Source organism: Fukomys damarensis, unplaced genomic scaffold, assembly GCF_012274545.1.
Source record: "Fukomys damarensis isolate Sample0158 unplaced genomic scaffold, DMR_v1.0_HiC HiC_scaffold_2, whole genome shotgun sequence".
In the NCBI taxonomy this organism is placed as follows: domain Eukaryota; kingdom Metazoa; phylum Chordata; class Mammalia; order Rodentia; family Bathyergidae; genus Fukomys; species Fukomys damarensis.
The window spans coordinates 5,451,285-5,471,619 of NW_022900914.1; the positions used below are offsets into that span (position 1 = coordinate 5,451,285).

At 57.5% G+C, this 20,335-nt stretch overlaps 1 protein-coding gene across 1 annotated transcript in view; it reads left to right on the forward strand.

The window, feature by feature from the left end:
• The window catches only part of Klhl29 (kelch like family member 29), a 117,224-nt gene that overhangs the window by 40,701 nt on the left and 56,188 nt on the right, over positions 1–20,335 (forward strand). The window contains exons 2-3 of the mRNA XM_033762999.1: positions 18,063–18,204; positions 20,041–20,290. Of these exons, the coding sequence (XP_033618890.1) occupies positions 18,183–18,204; positions 20,041–20,290 (272 nt within the window). The 5' untranslated portion in view covers positions 18,063–18,182. The remainder of the gene's footprint in view (positions 1–18,062; positions 18,205–20,040; positions 20,291–20,335) is intronic.

Consider the following 20,335-nt stretch of genomic DNA (forward strand, 5'->3'; position numbering starts at 1 on the left):
GTTCTGCTGGATAAAGAAAACAGGTGCCCTTGGGCTTTTTTAAAATCAAGATTTTATGAAAATGAAATCCAGTTTCAGTCATCAGACAATTCACAGAGACATTTTCTAGAATAATAAAAGTTATCCTTTTTTGGAGAAGCCAAATCCGTGCCAGCCCCCGAAATGTGGCTTTGGTATCTGTGATTCCCACCCACCCTGTGAACGGTAAGATCGCCATCAGGAAGCAGGTCCAGAGAAGTCTAGCAGCCCTCCCAAGGACACACAGCTCCTGAGGAAGGGTTCCCATGCTTTTCCCCAGTAGTTGTGACTCTGGCCCTTTTCCTGGGGTCACACACAGCCTCAGACTCCTGAAAAGAAAACCCCAGCAGTGTGACGAGGTTTCCATTTTCCACCCTTTGTCTCCTCCTGTCAGCTCACTTGGATTGCCCATCGCATTCACCTTCAGAAAGAAATGAGGGTAAACAACCTGGCAAAACCAAGTATCTGCCTCTGCTGCAGACCCTGGGGAGGCTTCCCTGGGGAGCGGTCCCTGGGCCCTCCACATGCACATTGGCTGACTTTGGGTCACTGTGACGTTCGTTGGCCGCGCTTTCCCTCTGTCTCGAAGGCTTTCACAGGCGCGGCCACAACTCCTTCCTTGCGTCTCTGTTGGAGAGAAAAAGCAGGAAAATGCATTCCGTGCAGAACCTGTTATTGCTTTAGAGACAGGCAGTATTATTTTCAGGGATGTTGTGTTAATAGGAGAAGGCTGTTTCTTGGAAAACACTGCCTTTGAGCCCTGTGACTCTTCAGGTTATATAAAAGAGCATTAGGCAAATGCTCGGAGATGCAGCACCTTCCTCGCTCGCTGGGGTGCAGAGGGAGGGTGGACGGCCCAGCCTGGCCCCTCCGGCCGCAGCCGGGCAGAATGCGAATCGGCAGCAGTTACCTTCCTAATCAGCCGGCGGCCTGGATAACATCAGCAATAGTAAAGGTTACAGCTTTTCCTGTGATATATTGCTTCTTCAGAGAGTATTAAAGATGTCTTGAATCTATTGTTTAGGAATCTAGAAACTTCCACTGGAACGTTTTCAATGCGGGTATGCTTACAGCAGCAGTGGAGAACGCTGGGCTGAGGAAGGCAGAGGAGCCCTGGGGTGGGGTCCCAGGAAGCCGCTGCCCACTGCAGTTTTAACAGTTCCGAAGCGAGCTAGGTGGAGCATATGCCGAGGTGTGGGAGCACATGCGCCTGGGGAGCAGTGTTATTTCTTTTATTTGCCTGGGGGCGGGGAAGAGGCAGACACCGCATCTCCCAGGAGTGGGCAGTGTTTATTGGAAAGAAAGAGCCAGAGGAAAAAAGTTCCATAATCATGGAAGGAATCCTCTAGCTCCGCTAGTATTCTTATTGTTTTGACTCCCCCGCCCCACCCCCTGCTTGAATTCTCTCTACCCAGAGCACAGATTCAAATACAAATTGCAACGAGAGGCAATATGGTTGTCGGAGTTGTGATGGGGCTAGAGAGAGAACTCTGGGTGTGTCTGGGACAGCGACGTGTGCGAACTGGTCACGGGGCAAAGCAGGTTGCCCTCCTAGGCAGGAGCCCCCCTCCTGCCAGCAAAGGGGGCTCCTCCTGCAGAACTGGAGCCGGGAGCTGGCCCACCCCTCCACTCCGCAGAAACACCAGCTCTCCTTGGGTTTCCAGGCTGCGAGCTTTCAGACTGGCGTTTATACCCACAGCTCTCCAGGGCCTCAGGCCCTCGGACTTGGACAGGATCTGCCCTGCCACCTCTGCTGCTGGACCTGCGGCTCACCGACTGCAGACCTTGAATTCATAGCATACAGACTGCATCGGCGGAGGCAGCCACTGAAATGTTGAACTCCTTCCTAAACCCACAACTTGACCACATGGGCTGTGTCCTCGGTGAGAGGAGGGGTGCGCTCAATCCCAAAGTGTTCACAAGGAGGCCAGGGCATTCTCTGCACCCATTCTTCTCTGCTGAGAAAATCAAAAACCACGGACCACGTGAGAATCAGGCCAAGATCCTCACCTGCTGGCTGGGAATTGCAGCCAGAGGCTCTGCCAGAGACCTACATTCCCAGCTGTTTTTATTCTTTCATTTTGTTACAGGGTCTAAGTGGCCCAGGCTGGTCTTGAACTTGCTATCCTTCTCCCAAGCAGCTGGGATTTTTACGGGCATTCACCACCGTGCCTGACTCGGTAAATTTTAAAAATATTTCATTCAGGTTTCCTTACCTTCCAGCAAGAGGTGAACAGAGGGGTGAAAGAAAGGAGCAAGGAGCAGGGGGCTGAGGCAGGAACCTTCCCCTCGCAGCACACAGGCTGCCCTTCCCGGGGCTTGGGTCTGTCTGGCTTGCAGGAGGGACCAGAGTGTCCCAAGCCTGGTCCCCAGGGAGGAAGGACCGACATTTGGCCTGTGAAAGGGGCTGTCTTGCAAAAGACCCAGCCAGCAGGTGAGGATCTTGGCCTGATTCTCCCTTGGGGACATCGGCAGGGCCTCCAAGGCTCATTCCCTCAGCCTGGGTCGGGGCTGCTGTGAGGGTGGTGGTGCTCTCGGGAGTCTAGTGCCACAGTGCTGAGGGATTGCCGAGGACAGATCAGGAGATGGAGTCACTCGTGTGGGCCATGGCTGTGGCTCCTCTGGAGGCCGAGGCTCCGGCGGCAGATCCCTGAGTACAGAAAAGCAGGCCCCAGTGGAGCCCATGAAGGTGGCAACCTGTGATGATGGAACAGATTAGACACTAGAAACACGAACTGGTGCAGGGGCAGCCATTTCCTATAGGAAATGATTCTTCTAGAAATATTATTTTTGCAACACAAAGAACAGGTTAGGGTGGGGCCTGCAGATGACTGTGGAGAGAGCCAGGAGCGGGCAGATGTGAGGGCAGGGAGATCGGGCCGCATGCAGAAAGAGGCAGGTGGCCATCACTAGAGTGGCTGAAGGGTGCAGCCCTGGGCTTCTGCCTTGGGGGTGGGGGAACAGCTTGGGGACAGAGCACACAGGGTGGAAGGCAGAGCTCGGGACACCCGTTGGGGACATGCTGAGCTTAGATGCAGGCAGAACATCGAGCGGAGATCTCACATAGGCATTTGTGTACATGGGTCTGAATGTAAAGGTGACAGCGGTGACAGTGAGGCAGGCCAGCGGCAGGAGCAGGTCCCATTTATGCGTCAGAAGGGGGCCGATGGAACCCTGAGAACCAGCACCCGGAGAGCAGAAGCCGTGCCCGAGAGGGACAAGCGAGGGCCAGGAGGACACTACAGCCTCTGGCCTTCTACCAGCGTGGGCAAAGCCAGGTTCCCAGAGTGAAGGATGAGTTCCGGAGGCCAGGGATGGTGTTCTGTGGTGCTCAGGAGGGCTGCAGGGGAGGAGAAGCTGGAGAGCAGGAGAGGAGCACACAGACCCTGGTGCTAACAGGACAGACGCCCCAGGCGGGGACAGGCGCATAGCGAGAGCAGGGAGATGCAGCGGCCCAGGACAGCAGGCAGGGGTGCCGGGCAAGCCATGTGTTCCGAAATGAACGAACGGAGGGAGCTGCTGGAGCCGCGCTGGAGCGTTTCCAGACAAGCTGCGGTACACACGAGCGGCCAGCCCCGGCGGCGGAGGGGGTCGAGCACGCCCCTCCCTCCCCTTCTGCCCCCACAGCGGGGGAAGCAGGTGTCGGCCCCTGTGAGGGCGCGTGGGGAGGCGCGGGTGTGCCCTGTGAGACAGCGCAGGAGTGTGGACGTGTGGGGACGCCGTGCGGGGACAACTGTGGTCACCGGTGCGTGTGAGAAGAGAACAGGTGAACAAGAGAGCCCCGTGCGCCTGCCGGCTGTGAACCCTGGCCGTGTGAGGAGCGAGACCCGCAGCAGCCTCCGCGTGCAGAGGACCGCGCTGTGGGCTCCGACCACCGCCCGCTTCCCTGAGGCCCTTCCTCGGAAGTCGTTTTCTGCCCTCTGAAGGAACCGCGTCCACTGCACCACCCCTCCTTTCCTGCCGCGCCGCATGTCCTGGCAGTCAGCACCCAGCCCCTCCTCCTCCTGGCAGCTCCCCAGGACCCACAGGCCCGGTGGGATCCGCTTTCCGCTCACAAGCCCTGAGCTCCCTGGAAGGTCCCCGATTTCGCCTGATTGTGCTCCAGCCTGCCGAGCTGGGAGACAGAATCCCGCCCTACTCTAACCCCACACCGCGGTGGGTCCAGGAGGGCAGGGCATAGCAAGCTCCCCTGGACCTCAGGACCCGGCACCCCCTCCTGGAATGGCAGACAGGAAGTTAGCCCTCTGCAGGGGTAACAGCAGCCCTTAGGAGGGTGCTCTGCCCACCTTAATTCACAGTCAGGCAGTACGGGTCCCTGAATTATCTCCATTTTCAGGGTGAGGCAAGAGGAGCACCAAGAGGTCCCTTAGTTCACCCCAGCTCCCCCTAGCTCTAAGTGGCAGAACTTGGACTTAAACCAGCAGCCTGGCTTCCCAGCTAAGCCCTTAGCCCCGTCGGACTGTGGGTCTGGTGGGAGACAAGCTTCTGCACCGTTAGAAGGTGGCAGTGTAGCAGGGCTGGTCATAGGTGGGACCCCTGTGCAGGGGAGGAAGCACCCCCTGATCTCGGGCATCTGAGGGGTCAGGATCAGGTGAGGAGGCTGGGACACCTGGGAACGTCTTTCCTTTCCCCCTGCAGAGCAGGCCGTCCCAGTTCCACTGTACCTGCCCCATGGTGCTCCGGCCCACGGCCCCTCCAGGCCTGACCCTGCTGATGGGAACAAACCCATGCCCATGCCCCATGCCCAGGTTTACACGGCAGTGGGCCAGGGCACAACGCTGTCTGGGGTCAGGGTGTTTGCCTGCCCCTTGTAGAGTAAGCAGGCTGTTTCCTCCCTCCTGTAATTGTTACCATCTGTTTCTCTGCATCGTGTTTGTTGATGTTTTCTTGTTTGAAATGAGTCAGCTTGGAAGCTGATTTAGAAAAAAGTGTCTGGGAGGGGAAGCGCAAAGTGGCCATAGGGGACCCTGTGTTTTGCAGCCACTGGAGAAGAACAGATTCCATGGGATAGAAAGGGGATCTGCAGCTGCTGTGGCCCTGTGGGGCCATGGTGTGATGTGCAGCAAATGCGTGTGCGCGTGTGTCCGCTGCACATGTGTGCACCCGTGAAGGTGTGCCTCGTCCCCCCAGTGGGCTGTGTAGCATGGATGGAGGGTTGGAGCCAAGCTCAGGAGGCAGATACAGGAGAGCTGCAGGCTTCAGAGAACAAGGCCGGGCTGGGAGTCCCCCACCTCCACTGGTGACAGAAACGCGACGGGGCTGATCGATAAACTGCTCCCCAGGAGTCTGGTGCTGGTGCTCAGCCCAGGTGAAAATGGGTTAAGGGGCTGCTTTACCTGGGGTGAGGGTGGCCCCGGAGCTGAGCCCCAAGCTCCGGCAAGTGCCTGAGGATTGTTCCGGCAAGCTGCACCCTCAGGGCCACCACCAAGGTTGCCTGCAGTGCCCACGCCTGGGGCACTGTGGACCAGAGTGCTGAGTCCTCCGTCCTCTGCCTTTCCCCAGCCCAACCTGGAGCTAAACTCACTGAGAGGATGAGGTCCGGAGCAGTACATGACAGAAACTGGCTGCAGTGGCTGTTTTAGCAGGGATTAATTCAGGGCCCAGCTGATCCCTGTCCCGTCCTGTGCCAGTGTCCATCTGTCAGCTGGACTCCTGCTTCCTCACTGTGCTTCTCTAAACTACAGAGATCCTGGGGCACTGCCCCTCTCTACCTGGGCCTACAATTCCTCCCAGCACCACCAGGGGCGCTGGTGTCCCACCTTTGTCCTGGGCCTGAGCCCCAGAACTCCTGGTAGATGCAGATTTATGAATGGGGACCCAGCCTGCTTTCCACTCCTCTAACCTTTCCTGATAAGCCATAGCCCCTGGGGAAGTCTCTGGCCACCACAGTCCCAAGAAACTGACATAGAAGAAACAATCTAGTCTGGCGTGGTGCGACGGCCTTCTCAAAAGGGCTTAAGTCCCTGTGTTCACGCCTGGCCTGATGCTAACCGCCGCTGCCATTTGGTAGGCCCCCTGCCTGGCACAGCAGCCAGGATTCCACTCCTCACTGGAACCTGCATCTCGAAGGAGAGACTGCTGGGCCTGCTTTGCAGAGGAAGGAGGGAAGCAGGGGCTCACAATGGTAAAATGACCTGTGCGAGGTCACCAGGCCCTTGTGAGTGGTGGAGCAGGCCCCAGATCCAGAACTTCCGGTCGCCAGGCCAGAGCTCTGAGCACTGCAAAGTAGGCAGGTGACTGTAGGGACCCACGGTGCTGTCAGTGAAACACAGGAGCACCAGGTGGGCTGGGTTCTCCCCAGGTGTTCTCGGACCCCTCCCAGGCCCTTAAACCTTCCCCGTGACTGTGCCTGGCCTCACAGCATGGAGCAGGGCATGTAACTCACTCCACTTACTGTGATGTTGAGGAGCAAGCAAAGGAAATTTCTCGTGTCTGCATATTTAAGTGCTCTTATTAAGTGGAACAAGCTATTTCTGAACACGAGAGTGGCCAACAGCCTTAGAGGAGATTAAAATGAACCATGACAATGGAAAATTGCACAGGGGCACGGCAGATTCTCTGGAGATAAATACAACAAGGCTTTCAACAGCATTCGGGAAAGACTCAAGATCATGGAGATTATGTTGTGAGGGGAGGGAAGAAATCAAACCATCCGAAAATGACAGCTCAGGCCAGGGCTAACTGGCTTGCCCATCAGGCCTGTGGGTATCTCCACAAAACACAGCCCTGGGGTTTGGTGGACAGGGTGGAGCCAGAGAAACCACAGGCAGACAGGTCCACAAAGATGGCGTGGGGAGCACCCCCTGTCCGCATGCTGTGTGGGTGCCACAGACTGAATTTCATCCCCCACAACTCAGAGGGGATGGGATTTGGCAATGAAGTAAGGTTTAGATGAAGTCATCAGGGTGGGGCCCTCCTAGTGGAATTAGTGCCCCGTCTTTTCCATAAGAACACAGAACCAGAAGCAGCTGGCCATCTGCAAGACAGGCAGAGGGCTCAGAGAATTCTCAGCCTAAAGGTCAATCGATATCAGCTGTTGTGATTGTGACGGGGACCAGAGCCTCGGACTGCTCCTGGCTGTGTCCAGTGCAAGATAGCTTCCCAGTAAGCATGGAGTGGGTGGGTGGGTGGATGAGCGATGATACAGCTGAAGGTCATGAGCCCAGCGCACAGTGGACAGGCGAGGATAGCCAGGCAACACAGTGCTCGGCCGTGAAGAGGTGAAACCTGAGCGCAGGCAGCCCGGGCCCTGCTGAGGAAGGGGTGTTGGTGGGAGGCCTTCGTCCGGGACCCTTCCCCTTCCTGTACGCCATCTCCCCATGGGTGGCCAGGGCTTGGAACAGCGGTTGCCCATCCTCTCGCAGGACAGGACCAGAGGCTCAAACTGCCCTACTCACCCCGTGTGTGGTATCCTGGCACACAGGTGCCCGGTGACACAGTGTCACTCCCGAGGAAGAGCAGTCTGTCATCTGTGTGCCTGACCACTGCAGGAAGCTCTGCCTCTTCTGCCCCATTCACCACTAAACTCTTAAAGATTTTACCACTGGCCCTCTTGCCCATGGGCCCTCCTTGCGTGTGGATAGAAGCCGTCTGCCCAGCATGTTTCCCAAAGCCTAAAAAGATGGGCTAAGTGGTGCCATTTCCTTGACAGCACCACGGCCCTGGCCTCCATTCTGAATGGAGCGGTAATGGCTCTCCCCAGGGACCTGCCTGGCCGCACGCAGCTGTCATTACAGAGACTGAACAGGCAGATAGCAGAGCCTGCAAGCACCGGCCAGCTGAGGAAGGGAAACTCAGTCCCTCCTTGCATGCTTCCGGAATGTTCCATGGTGAGCCCAGTCCGTCCCACCGAGCCCTGTGAGCCTCACACTGTGTGGAAGGGGGGCTGGGGTCCTGAGGTGCACACTCAGAGCCTGACTTGCTTCAGAGAGTCTTGAAGTCCTTGTAATAAAACTATTTCAGCTCCTTCACCCGAGCTGCTGTGTCTGAGAAGAAGCCGCCTCCTCGCCAGACACTTGTGGTGTGTTGTCTCTTTGTCCTGCCTGCCACTCAGTGACTCTGCCACTGTCCCTTCTCTTGTTAGGCCTCTAACAGACGTTTGCTTAGCCTTGAGCTCTCAGAGTTGGCACTGAGTCATTCGCAGACCGCCCCCTCTCCCCATTGGGTCTTTGTTCGTGATAAAAAATAACAATAATGTTCTGTTGAGGGCCCAGCCAGAAAGGAGAAGGTGTTGGGAGGTGAACAGGTGGGTCAGGGGGTCCTGGGAGAAGGGACTGTGGAGAGCTGCAGACAGGGGGCTGGGAACCAGCCTGGGGATGCCCCTGTCTAGGGCGGGCCCTGTGCAGGAGAAGGGCTCAGTGGGTCCTCCAATGTCCCCTGGAGGAGCGTGGAGCAGGTGGGCCCTGGCCACGCCTTCCTGAAGAGCCTGCTGACCCTCTGGCAGGCTCTGCAGCCTGTCTCGGAGTTCATGTTGGGCCTCTGAGGGCTGGGCCGGGTCAGCAGGTAGGCATTTCATTCAGAGAACCAAGCCCGAGTGCATCCCCATCCACGCTCAGCAGAATCATCCTGGACAGAGGACTTTCCCGCACCGGATTCAGATCTCAAATCTGATCGTAACAAAGACTCCCGGAAGTGGGCGTTGTCTTACGTGCAGCTGCGAGTCAGAAGCTGAATTTAGGGAGGGCGAGGGAGGTCCAGAGTCACTGCCTGCGGGGACAGCTTTTGGGAAATGTCCCATGAAAGGCCACGGAGGGACTGCCCCGGCCGCGCCTCCCTACCCGCCCCGCTCGGCGACAAGAACGAAGGCCGTGGAGGTGCTGGACAGGAAGCCGCGTTCACCCGCGCTGAGGTGAATGGAAGCAGCAGGCTGGGGCTACAAGGCGCTCGTGGCCGTTGGGGGCACCCTCGGAGCTGACTGAAGGGGAATGAAAGGCCAGCCCGGCTCCGCGGCGGCTGCCCAGCGCCCCCCATCCGAGTGTCATCCGGGCCACTCAATCTCGCACATCACAGGCGTCTGCTGAGGGCCAGGCCTGCCTGCACCTTCCAAAGAATGAAAGGAAAACGTATCAGAGGGGAGCTGCAGCACAGGAAAGGGCCTCTTTCTTTTCAAAGACTTTCGTTTGTGATGGGCTTTTTTTTTTTCTGATGATCTTATTTCAAAGCCTCTTTGAAAATTTTGTAGGTTTTGTAATGGATGAAAAGTTACTTGGAAATAGGACTAAGAAGTTTTTGGTTGAAAGTTGTTGGAGCAAAGTTGAAAGCTTGGAGCTGTAAGGTTCTGCCAGATTTATCATTTCTTTTGTCCACAGGGCCCATGCGTGGGGAGGGGCTTGGAGGGAAAGGGCTGGGGATCTGGACAGGGCACATTCAGGAGCAGGGTACAAAAGCCAGGCCCGTCCGTCCGTGGGTGCTTTCCATCTGGGAGGGTGGCCATCTGTGCTGAGCCATAGCATAAAAGTCTCCAAGGAATTGCCTTTGATGTCAGGAAGGGAAAAAAGCAAATGTACCTCCAGAATGCTACAGAAAGCTGCATTCTGGCAAAGACAAGGGTTACCACGCAGGTGTTTCGTATCAGAAAAATTGTGAAAGAAGAGAGGCCCTAAGCAGGCCTGGGAGAGGGAGGGAACGGGCCTGAGCCAAGTTTTGAGAACAGGGTAGGAGAAACCAGCTGGGGAAGGGCCCTGGATGGTGGAGAACTAAGAAAAGCAGAAACACACAGAAGGGGGCTTCCAGGAAGAGGAAGCCGGCAGAGAGCAGAGGGAGGAGACGAGCCGCTGGAGTTGGCGTGAGAGCTGGACTCACTGACGTGCAGCAGAGAGAGGACCGGGCACCAGGGCTGAGAGCCAGAGGTGAACACCCAGCGCGCCCAGCCCCAGAAAGCGCAACCACGAAAGAAGGGCCAGAAGCGAGTGGATTCTGGAATGGCAGGTGAAGTAGCCAAAGATGTTTCTCAGCCCCCATGTTGGAAAGCCAAAGGGAAGAAGCTAGGGACAGAGTCCAGTGCCAGAGAGGGGACCTGCGGGTTGCCAGCCCATGTGGCCAGCCTAGGGGCAGGTGTAGGTGTCCAGCTGTCAGCCCTGGTCTGAGGCTGAGGACCTGGCCTCAGCCACACTGGAGGGTCTGAGGAAAGGCATCAGCGGTGACTCGGGCTGGGGTCGGAGGCACTGGAAGAGAAGCCAGAACCTTGGATCCGGCTTCCCGGCCCCAGTGTGCTGTCAGTCAGAGCAGGAGGCCCAGTGGGCTGGATATGGTGAAGGGAGGGGCTGTGGCCAGTGCTCCTGTGGGAGACCCCGCTGGGTAATCAGAAGCAGCCTCAGTATGGCAAAGCCCCCTAAGGCTGTCAGTCAGCAGGAACAACCTGAAGACAGGGCAGGGAAACGTTCTGGCCATCTGCAGGTAATTCTGAAAACCCCAGGAGCATGTGCGGCTCGGACAGGATCAGCCCTCCAAAGGCACACACTGAGAGCTTGGTCCAGCGTGGCAGTGTCAAGGTGGAGGAGCCTGTGAGAGGTGAGCCCAGCAGAAGGTGACTGGTGATGGGCATACCCTTGTGGGTAGATGAATGTGGGACTGGGCTGTCAGAGGAGGGAGCCCAGCCTCTCCCCTGGCTGTCACATCCTGTCGTTCCCTGTGACATCTTCTACATGCACCCCTGCCATTGCAATGCCACCCACATGAGATCCTCTTCAGAGCTGAGCAGATTGTAGGGACCATGCTCTTGAATCTTCAGAACTGAGAGCTAAGTGAAACTTTTCTTTATAACACAGAAAGCCTTGGTTATTTTGTTATAGTGACACAAAGTGGACTAACAGATAGAATAGGCACAGGTTAAAGTCCTAAGTTTTAATGAGCTTTGCTGGCCCTTCTAACTCTTGCTGGTAAAATGAGAAGAATGGAGAATTCCTTGTGGAAGGAAATCAGCTCATGGCCATGCATTTCTTGGGAGGTGGTCCATAAACGGGAACAGCTAGGCTGATGACAGGCAGGCGGCCCCACGCATCTGAGCCCCTCGTAGCTCAGGTGAGCCAGGAACAGAAGGTGCTCGGTAGCAAGTTAAAGCGTTTCAGGATGGCCCTCGCGGGGCTGCACAGAACGTCTGAGCTAGCAGGGCAGGGGCAGGGCTTGGCCAGCTCCGCAGTCCCACCCTGGGTCCGCCCATCCCTCCCAGCCTCTCCCATCACCTCCGACACACTCCCCACCTCCTGGGCTCCTGGCGGGATCGTTTACCTTCCTGAGACATCATCATACTCTGTAATATGATTGGAATCTGAATATATATTTAAAGTGACAAGATTGAAATTAAAATTTAAATAAAGAATTACTTTTCTATAAGTTGCTCCAAAAGCAGTAATTTAGCAGCAAATTGATAGAGAAAGGTAAGCACTGGTCCTTTAAACCATCGTGTGGTTTCCAGCACGCGAGCCACAAGTGTCTCAATTTAACACATCGTTGGTCAGTATTATTAGAAACTTCATCGGGCTCTGGACCACGTTTCGAGGCGGCTCTGAAGGGGACACCGGGGCATGGCCTGGGCCTGGGGCCTGGGACCTGGAGAGAATGCTTGGGTAATGAGGGCAGGAGGGGTTCGCCTGGTGCCAAGTGGGGATTTAACTGCAGTTACCCTCTTATTTGTAGTTCAGTAGCGATCCAGAAATGAGAACAGACAGGTAGGGGCCCAGAGTCACAGCTCCAGTGCCTGGCGGCGCCTCCTTTCTGACCCCCACCCCCGGAAACCTAGGCTTCCAGAGCACGGGTCCTTGAAAGTGGCCTCCTCAAGGAGCTGACTCCTGGGCCCATCACCAGCAGCCCCAAATCTGTGCAACTCAGGACATGAGCAGCTACAACCCCAGTACTCCAGGCTTGAGGTGTGGGCCTGGCACTGCTCCCCGCGGCAAGGCCATGGACTGCCTGCAGACCTGTTAAAGAGGAGCACTTCTGGGCACTGAATCAGAGCCTCTGGGACCCCTCCAGACACCTCCATTCCTAATAATTCCCCCAGGAGCACCCTGCAGGCACTGCTATGGGAGCCCACACAGCTGTGGCAGTACTGGGCAGGACCCACCTGCGTCTCCTTGGAATCAGTGTGCTCTGTGACTCGCTGCCTGCCCCGGAAAGCCCAGGAGCCTGGATGTAGACCCATGGGCTCAATCTAAAAACCCCAGGCACTGAAAGATCTCCTCCCTGTGCCCAAATTCCCCCTTGGACACCATTCCTGAAGAGAAAAAGGGGCCTTCCTGGGGGTCCACCTCTGTGTGCATGGCAGGGGTCTGCACACCCCACCCCAGCACGCATGAGTCTGTGCAGGAGGAAGACCTCCAGCCACTGCAGAGGGAGGGTTGCTAAGAGGAAGGGAAATGTCCATCTTTGCAGGAAAAGGCCTGTCCAGGGCTCGAAGGGCTGGGGCCCTGCTCCCGCTGCCAGCTGTGGGCACCAGCTCTTGCTGTTCTCTGAAGAGCCCTGGCCACGATAATGCTCTAGAGCAAGAAGAAAAAGGAAACAACCTCATTTGCCACTCTCGCTGAAAAAACCAGAGCCTCCCCTCACTGTGTGCCCCAAACCTGTGGGCTTCAGCCCCGGAGTGAGTCGGGCTGTGCTGCCTCCTCTGGCGGCTGCATTTCCAGGCCGTGTGTGAGAGGTGGGTCACGTGCCCATGCCCTGGCTGCAGAAGAAACAGCAGGGCGAGTTTTCTAACATGGAGGGTGTTCAAAATGTGCAGGGCAGTAAGAATCCAGGGCAAAGGAGCCGGGGGTGGGGCCTGGGCCGGGTCAGCACCTCTTGTCACAGCAGCCTGGCCTATTGAAGGGATCGGAGGAAGGCACTGCTGAGTGTCCTCACCCAGGAACCGAGGTGCAGACCGAGGCCAGAGGGTGCCACTCGCTGCCCACTGGTGCTGTCGTCCCGGAGCCTCTCAGCTTCTTACCCAGACCACTTCGCTCCCACGGCCCATCCGGGGCGGCTCGGGACAGGCTGTGCCAACGTAGTCCAGCATTCACGCTGCTGCAGTCCCTCCTGTACTTGTGCTGCCCTCGTCTTCACAGAGCCCAGGGGAGGCAGATAGATCTGTGGATGCATCTGCCGAGAGCACCACACACGTGAGCTCTCGAACTTACTGTGCAGGATATGAAGTGAACTATACACACATACACACACCCTTTTTGGCTCTTCTCTACTGAAAACACCATTTTCCTCTCAGAGATGGCTGCACTGTTCTGTGGGGCCACACTGTTGTCTCCTCTCCTGGTTGTGTTCACTGGTCAGTGGTCAGCTCTGTGGGGCCCATGAGACTGAGAAGCTGTGAGCCCTTTTAAAAGGACAGACCCAGGACTGGTGCAGGGGTGCAGATGCCATGCTCATTTTGTTGAGTCCCAGGCTCAACACAGTAGCTGTGTATCTACTTGTGATTTGCCTGACTGTAAGTTCAGGGCTGTGCTGAAGGCTGGGAGCCTCTCTGGCCTGAAATCTGCAGTTTTCCTCCCTGCCGCTGTGAGTCTCCGTTTTCCCTCACCCGGTCTTTCCCGCATTTCACCATGATCTTGTACCTTTCCTTGTCTGCAGCACCATCCCTCCTTTAATGGGTAGGAATGAAACCCTCAATGAGTCCCTGAAGTGTCCCCAAGCCCGTGTGGCCCTCTCCGTCCTGGGGCGGGCAACCATTCCTCCAGAGCAGGCCCAAGCATCACTGAGCTCAGGTCCTAGCAGTGCTTCTGTCCTGTCCAGCGAGGACACAGGCCGACTGAGGCGTGGGTGGGTGGCTCTCGGAGGCCTGGTGGGGAAGAGGTCACAGCTGTGGACAGTGGGGCTGGCCAGGGATGCTCTGCGGTGCTCAGCCGATGCTGCCTGTCACCCGTCTGCTGTTCCACACAGTGACAAGGCTCTCAGCCCTGCAGGTCCCAGTCTGGGGTTCAGGCTTCTGGGCAAAAGAGGGCGCTGGGTATGGGCATCGTGGCCCCCAACACAGACCCTGGGCCAGGCTGTCAGGTGCTTAGGCTGGAAATGTTCAAGTTGCCGCAGGGTCCTTTGGTGGCACCACAGCCTCCGTCCTTCCGCCGTACCGAGTCCTGCGCAGATGTTGTGTCCAGTGCCGGCCCATCGCTCCTGGAAGCTTTTCCGACCCCGGGGTTCCACTGGTTCACCCTCCTCTGACTCCGTGGGAGAAGGTGGAAGATGCCTGGGCTCTCCGGACGGTCCCCGCTCCTCCTCCTCACAGAGCAGGAGTCGCTCAGCAGGCCTAGGCACTAGGAGACACCACGTTGTGCCGAAGTAAGTGTCCTCCAGGACAGCGGTGCTGGGGTCCCACGCGGGGCACCCACAGTCCGGAAACCTCATGTCCCTCAAGAGGGAAATGAGGCTGTTTCATGGCCCTGCTCGGCCTTGGTGTCATTCACTTTCTGAAGTGCGCGCCTTCCAACCGTCCAGTCACTGGCTGAACAAGCAGCGACGCTCTGCTCCTGCCCTATGGGCCGGCACAGTGCTTGGGCCCTGCAGCACAACGTCAGGAACAAAGCAGCCTCTCCCGGCATGGCCGCACAGCCTGGCGAGTGTTCCTCAGGAGTTCGAGTGCTTCTGCCGGTGTCACCTGCCTTGTCCCCCTTGCCCAGGCGTCTTTACAGTCTGGGAGCAGCTCTGGGCCACATGGAACTGGTTCACCTAAGGTGGCACAGGGCAGCCCATGTGCCCAGAGAGGCCGCCAGGGCTGAGGGCAAGGCCAGCAGGCACCTCAGCCTGTGCTGGGCTTCAGAGAGCTGCAGCCGTAAAGCACCAGCGTCTTCAGTGTTCTTCAGTCGCTGGGAGAAGCAGGATGCTGTCAGCCACCATAAAAACGTGACCTTTGAAAACTTCCAAGAGCTTGGGTTTAAAAAGCTGCTGCGTTAATGATGCATCCCATTAGCATCTCATTACAGAGAAGGCAAGAGAAGCCTGTCCGGGCCTGGTGATGGGCAGATAGGGCCACTCCACCGGCTGGGCAGGGGAGGCCCTCTGATCTACCTTCCTGTGGCCCCCATGTTGCTGGAGATGCTGGAGAAAGGCCAAGGGTCTGGGCATCTTCCCTGATGTCACAGATGATGGCAAAGGGAGGAAGCAAGGAGAGGCTGAGCTCCACTTTCCTCCCCACAGCCAGGACCACTTTTCTGACTCCTGGGTAGGCAGCCCCCTTTTGAGCACTTGGACTGGATTGCTAGTGAGGAGTCCCAAGCCGGTAGAGACCCCACACTGTGGAGTGGAAGGTTCCACTGGGCCTGGCTCAGGGCTGGAGCCACAGGCCACACACGGTCCCAGAAGCCTCCAGAACCCTCCGAGGCCCGGAGCCCTTGGCCAGAGGAAAGGTGCTGATCAGTCACCCACTTCACAGATGGCCTGGAGCCTGGGGTCCTCAGCAAAGCGCACACCTTGCGTCCAGCATTTTTCTGGAGGGAGTGGAAGAAGGAACGTTCGTTATTTTAATAAAACAAAATTTCTGAACTGTAAGTTGCTTGCAGCTTCAGATGTTGCAAGCACAGAGTAGAATATGAGTGGCCTTATTTATCTTACCTAAACAAACAGAAAGAGACTGTTTTCCTTCTCACCGCAGAGCTGTTTAGTACAGAAGAAAGCACTTGGAGTATTCATGAAAGACTACCTGACTGCCTCCCTCGCCCGGCAGCTCTGCCTCTCACTCCTGGGCTCTCATGCGACGCAGGGCAAGCGCGGGCACAACCCACTGCACAGTTCCCTTCCCCTGGAACAGCGCTTGAGGGCAGGGCGAGCCCCGGTCCCCTGCGTGCCCACTGCCCTGGCCAGCGTATGACAGAACTCAGGCCCATTGACTGAGGCCCACGTGAGCGAATTCCCCGGAGTTTCAGAACCAAGGGTCTGAGCTACATGCTTCACTAAAGTCTGTGATTTTTTTTCAAGTTCAGAAATTTCCCCAGTTTTAGGGCAAACACTGGAACTCCTGAAGTTTTAGAGCACAGAACCTGGTGACCCAACCTCAAGGAGGAGACCCCACCCACCTTGCCTGGCAGCTGTGGGTCTTCCAGGGCAAATTTCCAGAACCCTTCTGTCCCTGCCAAGACGCCATGCTGAGCCAGCAAGGCAGAAATAAATGGAAGCAGTGGGAGGACTCTGAAAACCTGAGCTAGCTTTGGCCTGGGAGGCCCTGGGGTTCCAGGCAGCAGAGTGGTGGCTGCAGCGCCCCCTTCTGGCAGGAGGACTTTCCATGTTGTCAATGAAGTGGGGCTCTGGTGAGGAAGCTGGGTTTCACATTCCAACTTGCTCCCGAGCAGGTCCCAGAGCAGCATACGGCCCAGGTTCCTTCCTCCTCAGATGCCTCTGATTCCCAGGGAAGCAAGCTCTGTGCCTCTGAACCCACCCAGGGCCCAGCCCTGGAAAGACGGGGGCTGCAGAAGGGGTAAAAGGCTACTCCTTTCAGTCTAGGCACACTTTGAAAGCTGTCTACTTGGAAAATGCTGGAAACACCTCACTGTTCTCAGAATGACTTGTGAGCCCGGTTAAATTCCCAGCTACCCCTGCTCCCATCCACCCCACAGACAGAAATGGGGTTGGGGTTCCGATGAGGACGCTTGTGGGTGGGGTTGTTCTCAGGAGTCCTCTTTTCCTCTGCCTTGGGCTCTGCTCACAGAATTGCAGCATCTGCAATGCAGGCCAGACATAAGTGCAGCCCAGTGCGGTCAGCTCCACACAGCCTCGGGTCCTGCTCCTCCAGCAGGCCTGGTGCAGGTGCCTCAGCCACACCGCCTGCCCCCACCTGGCCCAGGACCCAGGAGGGTGACTCTGGTCAGGCGCTCAGCAGGAGCTCAGCCTCCACCAGCTGTGTCACTGGGCCAGGGGCTGTGTGGTCACCATGAGGGTGGTGGCCCTCACTGGAGGCTTCTCCAGCCACTTACGCCTGTGCTGGTGGCAGCCGTTTCTGCCCCGTCCCACCTTGCCTGGGTGGCTTCTGGGAGCTTCGGCCACTTTCCCTAGAGACCCTCTTCCTCCTCTGAGGCCCAGGCCCCTCAACCCGGGTCTCCCACCCCACCTCTCCAGTATGTGCTCAGGGTGTTATTTTGTTGTTGTTTTGTTTTGTTTAGCTTGCTGTAAATATGGCACGGTAGAAAATTTAGTAACTGCAGAAAAGTGGAGAGAGAGAATAGAAGTTACCCATAATATGCTCGCCCAAGGACAACAGCCCTGCTAACATGTTGGCCATTTCCTTCCTGCACATACGATGTGCATCGGGATGTTTGTACAGGGAGATCTCCTGTGTTGTTTTGCAGTTTTCCTCGTTGACATACAGTGGGAGCGGTTTGCGTCATTAGGAATTCCTAGTAAACGCGATTCCTAGTGACTGTAATATTTCATCGTAAGGCTGTATCTCGGGGAGGACAGCACTGCCCCGATGTCTGCTTTCACCCTAGGCTCGTGTTCCTCTTCATCTGTAGATCTAAGTGAAAGTGACAGCCCCGGGAGCAGGTCCCCCTTCCTGGCTGAGCAGCTAAGGATTCCCCCGGCCCCAGGGGCAGGACCTGAGCTCCGGTCCTCATCTCCCTCCTCTGGGGGAGGTACGGGCCTTGGCGCCTGGTGTGGGACAGGATGAGGAGCCCCTCGAGTGACACGTCCAGGTAGCTAGCACCTTGCAGAGTGAGCATTTTGCCATCTCATTAGGAGTTTCAGTCAACAGCTACATGCAGAAGGACCAGCTGGGTACCAGTTGGTGCTCAGCAGGCCCTGCAGACATCGGTAGCACTGGCGTTGTGGTGGTTTATGGGTGGTCTGAGGCTGGGGCTTCGTGCATCACACAGAAGAGAACACAGCACTCTTGGTCAAGGTGGAGCAGGGACTTTGGAGGTGCCAGGGGGTGCAACCCCGGTCCAGGGTTTCTGTGGCAGGAGCTCAGCAGAGTCCACAGCTGCCACTGTCTGCCTGGATACCAGCAAGTCCGCAGGGGCCAGAGTTCCTTAGTCTAGTGGACGAAGCTTGGGCCTCAGGGTTACTGGTGGGAGGACAGGTCCTAGGGCAGTGGCCAAGGCCAGGCTGTGCTCACCATCCGCGTCCGCTTCCCACAGGCTCCCGGCATCTCCAAAGCAGAGAGTCAATCCCAGGGACTGGCGACCAGCATCCGGTGGGGGCAGACGCCCATCAACCAATCCACACCGTGGGACACCGACGAGCCCCCCCCCAAGCAGATGAGGGAGAGCGACAACCCAGGTGGGTACTTCAGCAGGCAGATGCCTCGCTGCTGGGTGCCCGGTGCTCCACAGAGGAAGCCCAGACCTTGGGCGCGGGATGCGGGGAGGTAGGGGCTGCAGCGTCATTCCCGCTGTGCTTGCTGCGCCTCTCTGCCTCTCTGTTACACGACAGAGCATCGTGGAGAGTGAGGGTGTGAGACTGACATTACAGGGCTGACTGAGTCAGCTCCAGGCTACCTTACATACTCACTCCCAAACATCAGTGCTCTGATTCATAGCAACCTCCTCCGGCCATACCTTCTGGGGAGGTCCTGCCTGATCCGTGGTTACAGGAGAACTGGGGTACTCTGCCCAGGGACTGGGAGTTCCCCAACCCCTACAGCATCCCAGTCCCCAGACCAGCACAGACACCTCCCTTTCACCCCCTGCTCCCCCTTGGCTTCACAGAGCACACTCGGTCCTCCACTCGGCAGCTCCCAAATGCCCGGAGACCCCTTTCACACCACCCCCCAAGCTTCTGCAGCATGAGCGCCTCCAGCCCTTCAGCCACATCCAGCACCCGCACAGTCCAGGTCCTTTGCCCTCTGGGCCCTCGCTCTACCCGCCTCCCTTGTGAAGTGCGAGGCCAGAATGCAAACCTATGTGTGTCACTGATAGAAAATGGTGATCAGGACTTGCTGCACATGACTAGGGGCCTCCCTTTAGGTCTCCAGTCCCCTTTGGGGCACCCACTTGGGTATAAATGGGTCTCTTGGGTGGCACTGTATCTCTGTGGTCACCCCACAGATGCCTGGGGCCTCGCCAGCTGGGCGCCGCATTTACCCAGGCTCGCTGGCTAGTCCTGGGGAGAGGCGAGCTTCGGGACTCCTAAGCTGCCTCGCACTGTCAGCCTGGGGACAGTCCCCTCAGCGGCCCATTCCCGAATCCTGCCAGCCGGACTTCCCCAGTATGTGTCCATTTCCAGTTTTCCCAAGCTCTCACTATCAAATCACAGCTATTCTGTGCACGTCAGGCCCGGGCAGGGGTGTGATCATAATACCTGCTGGAGACAAGGACACTGACTCGGAGGCTCCTGTCTCTAGAAGGGGGCAGAACCCGGCCCCGCTTGGCACCTCCACCAGCAGCACCCCTGTGGGTTGGGAGTTCCTGGCTTTGCCATTTTGGGGAGGCCACGCCAAGCCACACCACCTCCTAGCCTCTAGGACCCCCACTTCCTGTAGCAATCTCCTCATCCTCAGTCTGCACTGCCACCACAGAGGACCAGCAAGGATTCCTAGGCCTGGATTCACGCAGCCCCAGGTGACCCAGGCTGATCTCCCCACCAGCGCTCCAGGGACACCTGCAAGCCCCTGGGTCCCATCAGCATCTGCCTGGGGCTGGCTGTGAGAAGGGCACTGCGGACCACGCGGCTCTGCCCACCTTCCCAATGCCCCTGTCCTACCTGTCCCCACCGGAAGCACCTGGCCCAGCTCCCCTGAGAGCCCAGCAGCCATCTCCAGCTTGTAACTCTTTCACCCAGAGATGGGTTTTGCTGGCCGCATTTAACACATGAGCAGAAGGAGGCTCAGAGAATAGCGGCAGCTTGCTGGGGCGTGGCAGAGATTTGCACTCAGGTCTCTTTGAAGATCTCTGCTTTTGCCTCTCACGTCTCCCTGGAAGATTTCCTCCCTTCAACCCCACAGCCACGGTTCACATCGGCTTTAAAGCCCTAGCCCCGGTGCTGTAATACAGGTTTGCCCATCCACTGCTGTGAGCATAGCACCCAGCCCAGGGCGGGGTGGGAGGGCCCCGAGGGTAGGTGTTTGTTGAGTGAATGTGCAACCAGCAAATAACATTTCTTCCATCTCCCTTGCAGGCACAGGGCCATGGGTGACCACAGTGGCCGCGGGGAGCCAGCCTGCCCTGATCGCACAGTCCTATGGAGTGGCCCAGCCTCCCACCTTCAGCCCAGCTGTGAACGCCCAGGCCCCGGTCATTGGGGTGACCCCCTCACTGCCTCCCCACGTGGGGGCGCAGATCCCACTGATGCCGGCCCACTACTCGCTCCCGCAGCCGCCCTCCCAGCCGCTGAGCAGCATGGTGGTGAACATGCCTGCCCAGGCCCTGTACGCCAGCCCGCAGCCCCTGGCCGTGTCCACACTGCCCGGGGT